This window comes from Ahaetulla prasina, chromosome 3, assembly GCF_028640845.1.
Source record: "Ahaetulla prasina isolate Xishuangbanna chromosome 3, ASM2864084v1, whole genome shotgun sequence".
Classification (NCBI taxonomy): Eukaryota; Metazoa; Chordata; class Lepidosauria; order Squamata; family Colubridae; genus Ahaetulla; species Ahaetulla prasina.
Genome location: NC_080541.1, coordinates 188,841,420 through 188,856,564, shown reverse-complemented (window position 1 = coordinate 188,856,564; position 15,145 = coordinate 188,841,420). Strand labels below are relative to the sequence as shown.

Sequence of the window (15,145 nt, the reverse complement as noted above, 5' to 3'; positions counted from 1 at the left end):
CCATCCCCGACCCCTTCAGTTTCCAAGCCGCTGGGGACAAGCTGGATGTTGACTCTCCCCAAGCCGGCAAATCCCCAAATCATCCGCCCCTTGACTTGAGAACTACGGAAGAGAGAAATGGGTTCCCCGTCGCAGTTTGCCCTAATTACTCAAGATAAATATACTCTTAAACAGCCAGAGTCTGCCCTGCAAACAAGCTCTGTTTCCGCTGATCCGTAGCAATCAAGAAGTAACGCAAGCAGAACATCACAGTATAAACAGGCTTTGCTGAGGAGGGGGGGGGAGGAGGAGGGAGAGGGAGAAAGAGAGTGTGAGAGAGAGAGAGAGAGAGAGAGGGAGAGGAAGGGAGAGGGAGGGAGAAGGAGGAGGGAGAGAGGGAAGGAGAGGGAGGGAGAAGGAGGGAGAGGGAGGAGGGAGAGAGGGAAGGACAGGGGGGAGAGGGAGAGAGAAGGAGAGGGAGGGAGAGGGAGGGAGAAGGAGGGAGAGGGAGAGAGGGAAGGACAGGGGGGAGAGGGAGAGAGAGGGAGAGGGAGGAGGGAGAGAGGAAAGGAGAGGGGGAGAGAGAGGGAGAGGGAGGAGGGCTGCCTCCTCCGTTTCTTTCGGGATACGGCTAGAGTCGCCTTTGGATTTCACGGCAGCCAGGCAACCAGCTCTGCCCCCTCCCCCCGCTTCCCCGGGAAAAGCAAAGCAAAGCGCCTGACAGGTCTGTGCTTACAGGTAGGCAGTTAAGGGGCTGAGGCCGCCGGGCACGGAGGCGAGCGCCAGTTCTGAGCAGTCGGCGGAGAGCGCGATGCCGTCCTCCTCGCAGTGGCAGAGCGCCGGGCAGAGGACCGCGACCCCCGGCGGCTGCGCCGATGCCAGGGTGCCGGAGAGCGCCAGGACGAGCCAGCAAGGCAAGAGGCTGTCCAGCCGGGCGGCGAGCGGACCTCCCGCAGCCAGCATGCTGGGCGCCGCTTGGCCGTCTCCCTCTGTCCGAGCGGTGCGCGGGAAGACGCCAAAACTGCTACCGCGGCCGGCTGCACCTTACGAAGCTCCTGTGCTCGTCTTCCTCGGCGCCGCCGGGAAGGGGAGGCATGGCTGGATGGTCGCGGTTATTGGGTTTCACACGGGCTGGGCTGGGCTGGGCTGGGAGGTAAAGACTCGCGGGGAGGAGTTAGAGACCGGGCGCCTCGATCCCTCTGCCTCCTTTGCGCAGGCATTTCATTCAAAGAGAAGACGCGGAGAAGAGACCTACCAGGAGCCCAGCAATAATTGCTTTGCACCCAGGCTCACAAAACGCGGGAAAAGACACAGAGAGAGAGAGAGAGAATGAGAGAGAAAGGTGCGGGGGGGAGGGAATAGGCTGAATGAATGAATGAATATGAATGAATGAATGAACGAACGAACGAACTCCTTCTGAGGAAAGTGTAGCATCTGCTCTAGGCATCTCAAGACGTTTTGGTCATCAGTTCTTGCCAGCCCTAGCTACAAATGCAGAAAAGTTTCTTATCTCGACTCAGAAGAGTCAAAAAGAGGGCTGTGAAAATATCTACAGACCCCTCACATCCTGGAAATAAACTCTTTCAACTCCTACCCTCAAAACGACGCTATAGAGCACTGCACACCAAAACAACTAGACACAAGAACAGTTTTTTCCCTGAACACCATCACTCTGCTAAACAAATAATCCCCTCAACACTGTCAAACTATTTACTAAATCTGCACTACTATTAATCTTCTCATCGTTCCCATCACCCATCTCCTTCCACTTACGACTGTATGACTGTAACTTTGTTGTTTGTATTCTTACGATTTATATTGATATTGTTTCCTGATTGCTTATTTGTACCCCATGACTATCATTAAGTGTTGTATCATTAAGTGTTAAATTTGTACCCTATGACTATCATTAAGTGTTGTAAGTATTGTACCTTGATGAAGGTATCCTTTCTTTTATGTACACTGAGAGCATATGCACCAAGACAAATTCCATGTGTGTCCAATCACACTTGGCCAATAAAAAATTCTATTCTATTCTATTCTATATTATTATTATTATTCTTTTCCTTACTAGTATCTATCTCTCCCCACTTATTACTATAACCATGTTTCTTGTATCTTTCCATTATATACCCGTACGCTCTCACAGAGAGGGACTTCTCAGGGTGCCGTCCGCCAAGCAATGTCGGCTGGCGGCCCCCAGGGGAAGGTCCTTCTCTGTGGGGGCTCCCACACTTTGGAACGAACTTCCCCCGGACTTACGCCAAATACCTGACCTTCGGACCTTCTGCCGCGAACTGAAGACACATCTTTTCATTCGCGCGGGGCTGGCTTAAATTTTAAATTTTAAATTACATAAATTTTATCGATTTTAAATTTTTTACTAATTTTAAATGGGGTTTTGGTTTTTATAAATTTTTAAAGTTCTAGGCTAATTATAATAAGTTTTTTAACTTGCATTTTAAATTGTATACTGTAGTGTCTGTATTTTATTGTTGCCTGTACACTGCCCTGAGTCCTTTGGGAGCAGGGCGGTATAAAAATCAAATAAATAATAATAATAATAATAATATTGTTTTTGTTTCCTAGTACGATTTGATGGCTTATCTTGACTATCACTAAGTGTTGTATCTTTTTACTATTGATGAATGTTTTCTATTCTCCTTATGTACACTGAGAGCATATACACCTAAGACAAATTCCTTGTGTGTCCAGTCACACTTGGCCAATAAAGAATTCTATTCTATTCTATTCTATTCTATTCTATTCTATTCTATTCTATTCTATTCTATTCTATTCTGGATTCAAAGAGAGTTGTAGTTGCCTATGTACTGGGCAGGAGGAAAAGGACACCAGGCCAAAAGTCCTTGTAACAGAATGGGCCTAGGACAATGTCATTCTGATACAAGGACTTTTGGCCAGGTGTCCTTTTCCTCCTGCCCACTATTCTATAGAGGTGCGCTTGTCACTTCAAAGAGAATGCTTGTTTGTAAAAGCACGTGTTATTCCAGAAGGAGTTTTCCTTTGCACACTCAGGACTCTCTCTGTTAAGGTCAAGTAAATATAGATGGCTACAGTGCTGGGCTCAGAATTTCTCTAACTACTTTTTTTCTTCCTATCTATGTTCATTCAAAAAACGAAACTGTGGAGAACAGTATTTCATAGCTAAAATGGGGTATTCCTACATTTTTTTAATGAGGTTGCCATGGGTAGGGGTAGATGTCCTATTTTTATGTGCAATCCTCTGTCCAATGTTTGCAGCCTTCCTGGCTCCCTACACTTCCATTAAATCCCTAGAGAACTCTTTCCACTGGACTGCTGCAGTAACTATATTTTTGTTAGCATTAAGGGTGACTTATATTCTTAAATGATTGTTAGAAGATTTTTTTCCACTCAGATTTTTTGGGGAAACTGTCAAAAGGCTCCCTATGCTGACCCTTAGATTGTTCCATTGGCCCATTGAATCAATCCTAATTTTACTGGTGCAATTTAATATAAAGATTCCTAGACAGTCAATTTAGTCCATTTAGGCTCTTCCTTCAGGGAAGAGACAATCCAGTGACAGGTGTGCCTGGAAAATTTAATTTAAAAGCATACTGAGACTTAAAGAGATCTATTAAGCAGAGATTCAGATTAGGTGACAAAAAGTAATACAGCCTCTCTAAATAGAAAGAAAAACATAAACACGTAATGGCTAGAAAAGTTCAGTCAGCAAAGTAACAAAGGCACCCAGCCAAGAGATTTATCTGCGTGCATTTCACAGAAGTTACTTCCAATGCTTCACCTTTTCATTCTTGATATTCTTCTTTCTTCATACATTGAGTTGCTGCTCAAATAAACACCTGCAACTCTGCTTACCCAGTTCAAACCTATTTAGTATCACTGAATTGTAAAATCATTGAACTGGAAGGAGCATTTGAGCCTGTGCAGCCTGTTCTCACTGGTACTATTTCTTTCTGACTAGTCATAAAGTGTCTAAACAGGTTCAGTGTACATGCTGATCCTTACCCACAAATGTGCAGTGCATTATATAGGTCCCCAGAGATGTTGGAATTTGTTTTGCCTCTGTGCCCTCACATGTGTAAGTTATTAGGGCTTACGGTATGTAGGGCTATTGTTATGGCTGGATTTTGCAAGGCTGAAGGATTTGCTGGAACAGGGATCTCCAACTTTGGCAACTTTCAGGCTTGTGGACTTCAACTCCCAGAGTTCCTCAGCCACAAGTCTGACAGTTGCCAAGGTTGGAGACCCCCTGTGCTGGAGTGAATCAGAAGTAGCTCACACTTGCTTGTTGTTTTCCAGATAGGCAGTTTTAGTCTGCTCAAGTAAGACCAACAAAGAGTCTTATTCTTATAGTCACTGATCTTTTTTTGCAGACAATGTGGTTTTGTGTACCTGTTACTGGGAAGTCTCATTTGCATTGTTTTTGCAAAAATGTAATTCCTCTCACTCAAGACATAATTCTGGGCATGAGTAACATCTGATTAGCTGAGTAGCCACTGCATAGCTACTACCACGAGCTTCTACTGGTTGATGCCTGAAGGATGCAGATTGTGAAGATTGTCCCATCAAGTCAGTTAGCAACCACATAGACTGGGTTTCTCCAGAATAAATGTCAGATTAAGGAAAGGCTTGACTAGGAAATTATCTGAACTTTTGGACAAATTCTCTTTTTTTTTTTCTTTATTGAAAAAGTTTTACAAAGAACAATTTTTTAAACCATCGTTCCCCCCCACCTCCCCGTCATGACAACATGAGTTTGACGCCCCTGCTCTAGAATAACCTCCCCCAGCCTTTCAACCTTCATATAGCCTGGAGATGCCATGATGGAGAAAGCTGCATTAGTAGAATCCCTCTGTTCATTTGAGTTAGGTCTGGTTGAGCTGTGTTGCCATAGTCAAGCATATTTAGTAGCTTTTATAAAAATTCTGCTACTAGGATTTTCATGACTATATCAAGATACCATAGCTAATTGTTCCTTGAGATGTGTAAATGCTGATATGTATATAGTGTGATTGGCGATATACAGGGAACCATAATAAAAAAATGTGGAAGACCTATCTATAACTAGATTCAACTCTTGTGCTAAGGCAGGGCTCAGCAACCTTAACCACTCAAAGAGCCACATGTGGCTCCAGAGCCATGGGTTGCTGACCCCTGTGCTAAGGCATAATGTGGTGCAATGGGGCAACCATTGCGGTGTGTAATGAATACTTTATAGGTTAACGTGAATTTGGACCCTGACAATTGTGATTGATAGAATAAATCATCATTAAGCAAATCTTTGAGCTTAAATGATCTCTGGGGGATGGTAGCGGACGGGAAGACTTGGAGGAAAGTTGTCCATGGGGTTGCGATGGGTTGGACATGACTTTGCAGCTAACAACAGCAGAGCAATATATTGAGTTAGCACAATATATCAAGTCTATATGTTCTTGGTATTTTCTGGACTGCACAGTCCAAGGAATTTGTTTCAGATGGTGGTAGACATTGTCTACAATATACTATATCAATTTGACACCAAAATAATTATCCTAACTTCTCATAAATTTTGTAACTGTGAAGAAAAAAGGATAAAGTATAGAAAATGTGCCCTACATTGTTGGACAATCATTAAAAATTATATTTATTCAACTTTGGAAGACTGGCTAATCATAGTCTGTAGAAGAATTAGCCATTCATACAATGTACCTTGGTTACCTTTGTTTCTAGCCAATATGTTTCTCATAATGGCTTTCAAAAAGAATATATCAAATCACAATAGGCAATAAAGCATGCACAGACATGGATGAATGCTAAAACAAACAGAACTAGGAAGTAGCATTTCAAATCTCCTTTAAGTTTGCCATAGATATAATTATTGAAAGCAAGTAATATTCCTTACTTTACATTACAAAATATGGAATGGGCTAAATCCTTTCTTAATTTAATGGGATGGAAAAAGAAAATCAAAGTACCATGAAAACTTTAGAAACGCACTGATTAACTTTGCATGGGCTCAAAGTAGGAAAATTTGCAACCGGCTTAAATAAAGGAAATCAGATGGAGAAGTTAACAAAGCTATTTGGGAAGGAAGCATTCATTGGGCAATTAAGATTACAGTGAATATGGCTGAAACTGGACTATTGGAATACAAATAGTGACGATGTCAGGCCTGACAGAAAAATATTTAAAGTCTATAGGATTTCATGTGCCTGCTGTGAACATGGCAAGAAATGCTCTTTATCACCGGTGTCAAACTCAAGATGTCATGTTGCCGTCATGGGACATTTCATGACATTTTTCCCATTCACGGAGCTGGGGTGGGTGTGGCCTGCACATGACCCATCTGGCCCGCCAGTTTGATTCCCCTGCATCTATATTCTTGGGCTAAGTAATCTAATCATTACATTTTGAACCATACTTTCCAAGTTGCCTTTAATGTCAACTACATATAGAATGTGGTAGGGTACGGGTGTCAAACTCAAGATGTCATGTTGCCGTCATGGGACATTTCATGACATTTTTCCCATTCACGGAGCTGGGGTGGGTGTGGCCTGCACATGACCCATCTGGCCCGCCAGTTTGATTCCCCTGCATCTATATTCTTGGGCTAAGTAATCTAATCATTACATTTTGAACCATACTTTCCAAGTTGCCTTTAATGTCAACTACATATAGAATGTGGTAGGGTACGGGTGTCAAACTCGCAGCGTCACATTGCTGTCACATGACGATGTTTTCCCCCTTTGCAGAACTGGGATGGAAAAGAAAATCAAAGTACCATGAAAACTTTAGAAACGCACTGATTAACTTTGCATGGGCTCAAAGTAGGAAAATTTGCAACCGGCTTAAATAAAGGAAATCAGATGGAGAAGTTAACAAAGCTATTTGGGAAGGAAGCATTCATTGGGCAATTAAGATTACAGTGAATATGGCTGAAACTGGACTATTGGAATACAAATAGTGACGATGTCAGGCCTGACAGAAAAATATTTAAAGACTATATGTTGAAAACTATCCATTTTCTTTATTGAAAAGTTTTACAAAGAACAATTTTTTAAACCATCGTTCCCCCCCACCTCCCCGTCATGACAACATGAGTTTGACGCCCCTGCTCTAGAATAACCTCCCCCAGCCTTTCAACCTTCATATAGCCTGGAGATGCCATGATGGAGAAAGCTGCATTAGTAGAATCCCTCTGTTCATTTGAGTTAGGTCTGGTTGAGCTGTGTTGCCATAGTCAAGCATATTTAGTAGCTTTTATAAAAATTCTGCTACTAGGATTTTCATGACTATATCAAGATACCATAGCTAATTGTTCCTTGAGATGTGTAAATGCTGATATGTATATAGTGTGATTGGCGATATACAGGGAACCATAATAAAAAAATGTGGAAGACCTATCTATAACTAGATTCAACTCTTGTGCTAAGGCAGGGCTCAGCAACCTTAACCACTCAAAGAGCCACAAAGGTCCTAACTGGAAGCCCCCGTTCACTTCTGGAGCCGACCGGAAGTCTGGTTCCCTCACCATAGAGTCTCCTCCTAGCGCAGCATCCTTTTTTCCTCTACCTGTCGTAACTGAAAGCCCTATCAATTGTGGAGCCAACTAGCAACAGCAGAGGGATGAAAGAGCCACATGCGGCTCCAGAGCCATGGGTTGCTGACCCTGTGCTAAGGCATAATGTGGTGCAATGGGGCAACCATTGCGGTGTGTAATGAATACTTTATAGGTTAACGTGAATTTGGACCCTGACAATTGTGATTGATAGAATAAATCACCATTAAGCAAATCTTTGAGCTTAAATGATCTCTGGGGGATGGTAGCGGACGGGAAGACTTGGAGGAAAGTTGTCCATGGGGTTGCGATGGGTTGGACATGACTTTGCAGCTAACAACAGCAGAGCAATATATTGAGTAAGCACAATATATCAAGTCTATATGTTCTTGGTATTTTCTGGTATTTTCTGGACTGCACAGTCCAAGGAATTTGTTTCAGATGGTGGTAGACATTGTCTACAATATACTATATCAGTTTGACACCAAAATAATTATCCTAACTTCTCATAAATTTTGTAACTGTGAAGAAAAAAGGATAAAGTATAGAAAATGTGCCCTACATTGTTGGACAATCATTAAAAATTATATTTATTCAACTTTGGAAGACTGGCTAATCATAGTCTGTAGAAGAATTAGCCATTCATACAGTGTACCTTGGTTACCTTTGTTTCTAGCCAATATGTTTCTCATAATGGCTTTCAAAAAGAATATATCAAATCACAATAGGCAATAAAGCATGCACAGACATGGATGAATGCTAAAACAAACAGAACTAGGAAGTAGCATTTCAAATCTCCTTTAAGTTTGCCATAGACATAATTATTGAAAGCAAGTAATATTCCTTACTTTACATTACAAAATATGGAATGGGCTAAATCCTTTCTTAATTTAATGGGATGGAAAAAGAAAATCAAAGTACCATGAAAACTTTAGAAACGCACTGATTAACTTTGCATGGGCTCAAAGTAGGAAAATTTGCAACCGGCTTAAATAAAGGAAATCAGATGGAGAAGTTAACAAAGCTATTTGGGAAGGAAGCATTCATTGGGCAATTAAGATTACAGTGAATATGGCTGAAACTGGACTATTGGAATACAAATAGTGATGATGTCAGGCCTGACAGAAAAATATTTAAAGACTATATGTTGAAAACTATCCCATTTTCTTTATAAAAATAAAGACTATAGGATTTCATGTGCCTGCTGTGAAAATGGCAAGAAATGCTCTTTATCACCGGTGTCAAACTCAAGATGTCATGTTGCCGTCATGGGACATTTCGTGACATTTTTCCCATTCACGGAGCTGGGGTGGGCGTGGCCTGCACATGACCCATCCGGCCCGCCAGTTTGATTCCCCTGCGTCTATATTCTTGGGCTAAGTAATCTAATCATTACATTTTGAACCATGCTTTCCAAGTTGCCTTTAATGTCAACTACATATAGAATGTGGTAGGGTACGGGTGTCAAACTCTCAGCGTCACATTGCCGTCACATGACGATGTTTTCCCCCTTCGCAGAACTGGGATGGGCACGGCCTGCATGTGACGTATCTAGCCCACAGGCCACCAGTTTGACACCCCTGTGGTAGGGTGTTACCTGAGTACTTATACCTGTGCACTACCCAGGAGGTCTATAACTTGCTTATAGAATTCAGTTGATGCTTTGTACCACAAAAGTACATTGATCAAACTGCATCTAATAGCATCCCTAGATTGTGAACCCAATTCAAAAAAGAGGACATATGTGGGCAACTTGCAACCCTAGAACCGAGGGCAGACAAATTTAAGTGCTGAATACAATAAAAGCTCTCAGTCATTCTTCCAGCTTAAGAAAGGAAGAGGGTGTCAGAAAGACAAGAGAAAGGGGAATAGATATCACCACCCACTTGGGCTCCATCTGATGCTTGAGAGCCGCAGTGGGGCAGTGGTTAGAGTTCAGTACTGCAGGCTAGTTCTGCTGATCACCGGCTGCCAGCAGTTTGGCAGATCAAATCTCACCAGGCTCAAGATTATCTCAGCCTTTCATGATCTTTCTGAGGTGGGTAAAATGAGAACCCAGATTGTTGGGAGAAATATGCTGACTCTGTAAACTGTTTAGAGAGAGCTGTAATGCACTGTGAACTATACTGTAAGTCTCAATGCTATCACTATTGCTACTTCAGAACTGCAACATTCAGCTCTCAACTGATTCTCTCCTCAGAGAGGAGAAAAAAAGCCCATCCTATCTTCCTTATTACAACTCACTAACAGGGTATTCATGGTGAGATACTCACTATAGCCAGCTGCAGTTCATCGACTATGTTCTGACCTTTTACTGATTTCAAAGGATTAACCTCTTTGCTGTTGAAATGTTTAATCTTCTTCCTGAGCACCTCTGTGATCTTTTCTCCGGAGACGTCAGTTAACTAGCCAGTACACAGTGAGGTTTTTATAAGCATAACTTCTTGTTTTCCTCTTCCCTTGTTCAACTTAGAGCACTTGGGACTATTATGTCTTCCCTTCACACCATTGGTTTGGTTCCATGCTGAAAAGAAAGCTGCCACTGATGTTAGGAAGGGACTCCACAGGGTATAGTCAAACAAGTCAAGATGGTCGCCATGAGAGTGTGATCAAGGTTCTATCTTTTTTCTCATGCACAACTCTCTCAGGTGAAAAGAAATACCTTGATAGATTGTACAAATACTTGCCAATATGTTTGAGTTGTGACCCCACTCAGGATTTTGAGTATTGGTAATATTCTTTTTGAGACCTGCCATCCTCAGCTACCTTCTTTAATTATGCCCAAGTCACAAACATTTTGGATGTTCTTCCTAAGCATAAGCTATGCTGCCGCCTCCTCCTCCTCCTCCTCTAAATATTTCTGACTCCTCCTTGTTTTCTGTGGGTACTTGTCATAAATGCTTTGGCATTCTTGTGGTTTGGCTGGATGCTGTGAATTGTCTGTCTCAGACACCACAGGGAGAAAGCACTAGTGACTTTTCCTTCCTATTTTATGAATCCTGCCCTCAGGTTCCATAGCAAATCTTAGATAGGCGGCAGAGATGGAGGATGGGAACAAAAGGTTTTGATTTTTGTGTGGCTGCACTGTTGGTGGCTTGGAGGAAACCACCAGAGAGTCATTTGCAGGACCAAAGAGGGATGGAAAGCATCCCTGACCCACTGCTCCCAGCAGGGCCATCCAGGGTTTCAAGTGCCACAGGCAATCTCAGACCATGTTTCTTGGAGGCTTTCCAAGATATAAACACAAGCCCATATCAATGTGAGAACACAGCAGGCACATACACAGTCCAAGATGGTTTGAAAGATCATGGGTGAATGGTGGCCTAGATCACACATTTTCCTCCCCCTCCTTCAGCTGTATTAAAGTTAAAGAAATGTTTCATAAATGCCTCTTCATAAAATAGAAGTGCAACAAACTCAGTATGTGTATTTTTCTGTGGAAAAAGACTAAAAGAGGGGTAAGGGGGAAATAGGAGAGTGGGGGGGAAATAAATCTTCAGTTACTCTGCTGATAAGTAGAGCAAATGAAAAAAGCTGTACGAGAAATCATATCGTATGTCAACAAGCCTAGAATGCTAGGCAGGCAGAGAATATGCTTATCCCATATTTATTGAATAAATCACAGTTGGCTGGATTCATGAAGATATATTCATAATTTACTAACCACAATAGCTGGGTTGACAGGACATACAAATAAAAATCACATTATGGCTTAGCCTACTGCATGAATCCTTCCATACTTTTTCTGGTAATGATATTCTTCTAAAGATTTGTGTCTTACTTATTTAGAGAAACAGGGAGTTTTAACGACTAGAGTGGAATTTGGTATTGGGCTCTCCAATCTTTAATCAGTTGCCTCTGATTCTCATATTTAGTCATTACTGCTCATCAAAGAACACTGATATAAAGTGTGTGTGTGTGTGTGTGTGTGTGTGCATGCATATACATATACACATACACACTTACTTCACATGCTGCTTAGTAGAAATGGGCTTGATGGTAACAGTAGCCCCAGCAATCCTGTCTTTCTTCATAGCAGATGATGCAGTGATGTAATTAGTATTTAATTAACCAACAGTTTGATGCGTAAGCATTGGGAGATGATAATAGCTGATTTCTGCAAAATGCTTTCAAAGGCACCTTTTTAACCTCGTAAATGGTCTGTTGTATTCCCTGACATTTTGAACTGATGGGCATTTTGAGAACATACAAGTAGTCCAGTGGTGGGTTTCAAATTTTTTTACTACCGGTTCTGTGGGCATGGCTTGATGGGCGTGGCAGGGGAAGGATACTTTAAAATCTCCATTCCCTCCCCACTCCAGGGGAAGGATACTGCAAAATCCCCATTTCCTCCTGATCAGCTGGGACTCTGGAGGCAGAGAATAGATGGGGGCGGGGCCAGTCAGAATTTTTACTACCGGTTCTCCAGAATTGGTCAGAACCTGCTGAAACCCACTTCTGAAGTAGTCTTTCACTTACCACAGCTCATTTAGAGACGGTTTGAAGTAACAACAGCACTGCAAAAAGTGACTTACGACCGTTTTTCACACTTACGAGTGTTGCAGCATTCCCAGGATCATGTGAGGAAAATTCAGATGCTTGGCTACCGACTCATATTTATGATGGTTGCAGTGTTCTGGGGTCATGTGATCCCCTTTTGTGACCTTGTGACAAGCAAAATAAATGGGGAAACCAGATTCACTTAACAATCATGTTACTAGCTTAGCAACTGCAGTGGTTCATTTAACAACTGTGGCAAGAAAGGTCATAAAATAGAGCAAAACTCACTTAACAAATGTTTCACCCAGCAACAGAAATTTTGGGCTCAGTTGTGGTCATAAGTCAAGGACTACCTGTATTGTAGATGCTTTCGCGAAGTGATTGTCATAGAGGTTGCAAATAGCAATAGCACATAGATTTATATACTGCCCTCTCTTAAGTGGTTTACAGAGTCAGTATATTGACCCCAGCAATTTGGGTCCTCATTTTACCCACCTCAGAAGGATGGAAGGCTTCTTAAACCTGGTGAGATTTGAACTGCCAATTTGCAGGCAGAAGTAGCCTGCACTCTAACCACTGTGCCACCATGGCTCATAGTTAAAAGACTACGAGACACTCTTCTGCTTCTGCACCATTGCAGGCTGTTTCCTACCAGATCTTTCTTTTAACCTATTTTGAGACTGGAGGGAGGAATGCACATCATTTTTATTTTTCTGAGAATGTTTCTGGAGTCCATGGGAGTCTAAAGGCACTATCAGAAATGAAAATGATATTTACTCAAGAGAGTCTTTACTATTTATGAGTTTACATACTCAGTATAACGTGCAGCCTCTGGACCTTCATGGCAATCTATTACCCCTCTTTCATTCTCTCTCATTCCAAGGACTCCTGGCAGTTTGCAACCATAAAAACATAAAGTGGTAGAAATAAGAGCAAAATAAAAATACAAATTGATAATACAAAATCAATTCAAGTTATTACAAGGTCTGACCCCATTTAGCTTTCCAAGGTCAGCCTACTTCAATTAGGCTAGACCGGAAAGAAGAAACAATGTCCCAGAAGAAGCAACATCCCAGAAGACAACAATAACCCACTTCCATGCTATTGCCGGGGAAAAAACAAAACCCCTACATGGACACGGAATCTTGTGAGTCGCAACTTCGGGACAGATAACAAGAATTGCCAAGTTATTTCCAGGCATAATAGCAGCTTTCAGTGCTCTATTGGAGACCTAGTTGCATAAAGCCCATAAAGTATTGCTGTATAACTGCTTTCAGTACTAATTCGTGTTTTCTTAAGAGGAAATTCTAGCTATTAATTTAGGCAGGAGCTGGTCCTGTGATCTAACTCTAGACTACACTCAACAACCCATTGCTCCTGTATTTTGTTTGTTTTCAAATGTGGCAGCAACTATAATTAGTCTGGCTTTGTCCTCTTCTCTTTTTTGGCCAACTTAAGATGGCCACCTTATGACACAATCATAAATCATCCTATTTATGGTATGTACATGTGTGTGCAACTATATGCATGATGCAAATATATAAAAATGTATTAGAATGAGAGACTGCATGATTTTAAAGTTTGTGGGTAAGAAAAAAAATCTAAATATGTGATGAGGCCATGCATTTTGCTATGTTAAGACTTTGCTATGCTAAAGTTGCACAATATGCTAAGCCCTAAACCATAGTTTAAAACCACTTTTGCAATGTTAACTCAAGATAGTAAGATATCATGAGACTGGTTTTGGCTTAGCACCTTCCATAAGCAAGTAGATACCTTTGTCCATTTCTTTCAGATTAAAATTCATTTCTTTACTCTAGCATTTCTGACTTTCTCTCATTTCAGTTGGCAGATGTTTTAAATGTATACACTGCAATATTAATATCAAATTTTAAATTGTTTTAAATAAAAATACATTTAGACAGGTATTAAGGCTAGTAACAAGACCATGCACCATTTTGTTGGATTAAGACTGGGGAGATCCAAATTAAAGTCCACTTACAGACATGAGCCACACACTTTGTCAGCATAAATCCGCCTCATCATATTTTTTTTGGGTGAGAATAAACTGAAAAGAATTCCCTATTTCATTAATTGTTCTCAATGGAATAGCATGTTTTCTGTGGTTGTGGGTGCTTCATCACTGGAGGTTTTTAAAAAAAAAAGACTGGGCAACCATTTGGTTGGGTAAGGCTCCTACCTTGAGCAGGGGGTTAGATTAGAAGACCTTCAAGGTCTCTTTCAGTCCTGTGATTCTATAATTTGCCTTGAATTCCTACAGACATGGCTTAACTGCGCATGTCCAAGATGGCGGCCGCACCGCTGAACAGCTGATGCGGCGACGGGCCTATTTCGGGCCAGACCGGGTGGGGGGGGTCTTTTTGACAGCTTGGACCCCCCGCCCGGGTAGAGGAGAGTGCGGTGAGTTGGAGGATGGGCAAACTGAGGCGGGGCGTCTCCGGGTTCCCTTAGGAGGAGTCCCGGAGCGCTCTCCCTCCGGCGGTGCGGCGGCGATGGCGGCGGCGGCGGCGGCCCGGCCTTTTCCAGCGGCGGGCCTTTTCCAGCGGCGGCGGCGGCGGCGGCCTTTTCCAGCGGGCCTTTTCCAGCGGCGCCAGCGGTCCGGCCTTCTCCAGGCCGGGCGGCAGCGGCCTGGCTGGGCGGCAGCGGCCCGGCTTTTCCAGCGGCGGCGGCGGTGGCAGCCGGTTTTTCCGGCGGTTTTCCGGCGGCGGTGGTCCGCGGCCTGGCCTGCCCCTCCTTCGGGAGGGGCTTAGATCCTCTCTCCCCTTTGTTACCCCTCGTGTCTGGTGTCGGTGGGGGGTGCAGCCTGGGCTCTTCCTACACTGGCGGCGGCCGAGTTCTTCAGTGGCGGCGGCGGGCTGGCCTGAGGCTCTTTCCGCCCGGCAGCGGCAGTGGCGGTGGCGGTGGCGGCGGTGGCGGCCTGGCTGGACCGGCTTGGCCAGGGCCTAGCCTGTTGGTGGTTGACTGGGTCCGGCGAACTGTGGCATGACCCAGCAAACCCGACGGGTGAGTGGCCTATTCCAGCTGGAGGCCTGGCTTGGCGGCCACGAAGAGGCCCGATGGTCGCCTTCTTTGTCATCTTGAAGGCTGTCCACGGGTCCAGGGGAC

The 15,145-nt window shown here is 43.2% G+C and overlaps 1 protein-coding gene across 2 annotated transcripts in view; it reads right to left on the bottom strand.

Annotated features, from left to right (window-relative positions):
- The window catches only part of LGR6 (leucine rich repeat containing G protein-coupled receptor 6), a 170,133-nt gene extending 157,962 nt beyond the window's left edge, over positions 1–12,171 (bottom strand). Inside the window, exon 1 of one of the 2 annotated variants that reach the window (XM_058175930.1) lies at positions 12,074–12,171. In XM_058175930.1, coding sequence (XP_058031913.1) covers positions 12,074–12,165 — 92 coding nt within the window. In that variant the 5' untranslated portion in view covers positions 12,166–12,171. Of the gene's footprint in view, positions 1–715; positions 1,092–12,073 lie in introns of those variants that run through there. The other variant, XM_058175929.1, reaches the window with a different exon arrangement.
- Between the last annotated feature and the right edge of the window lie 2,974 nt (positions 12,172–15,145).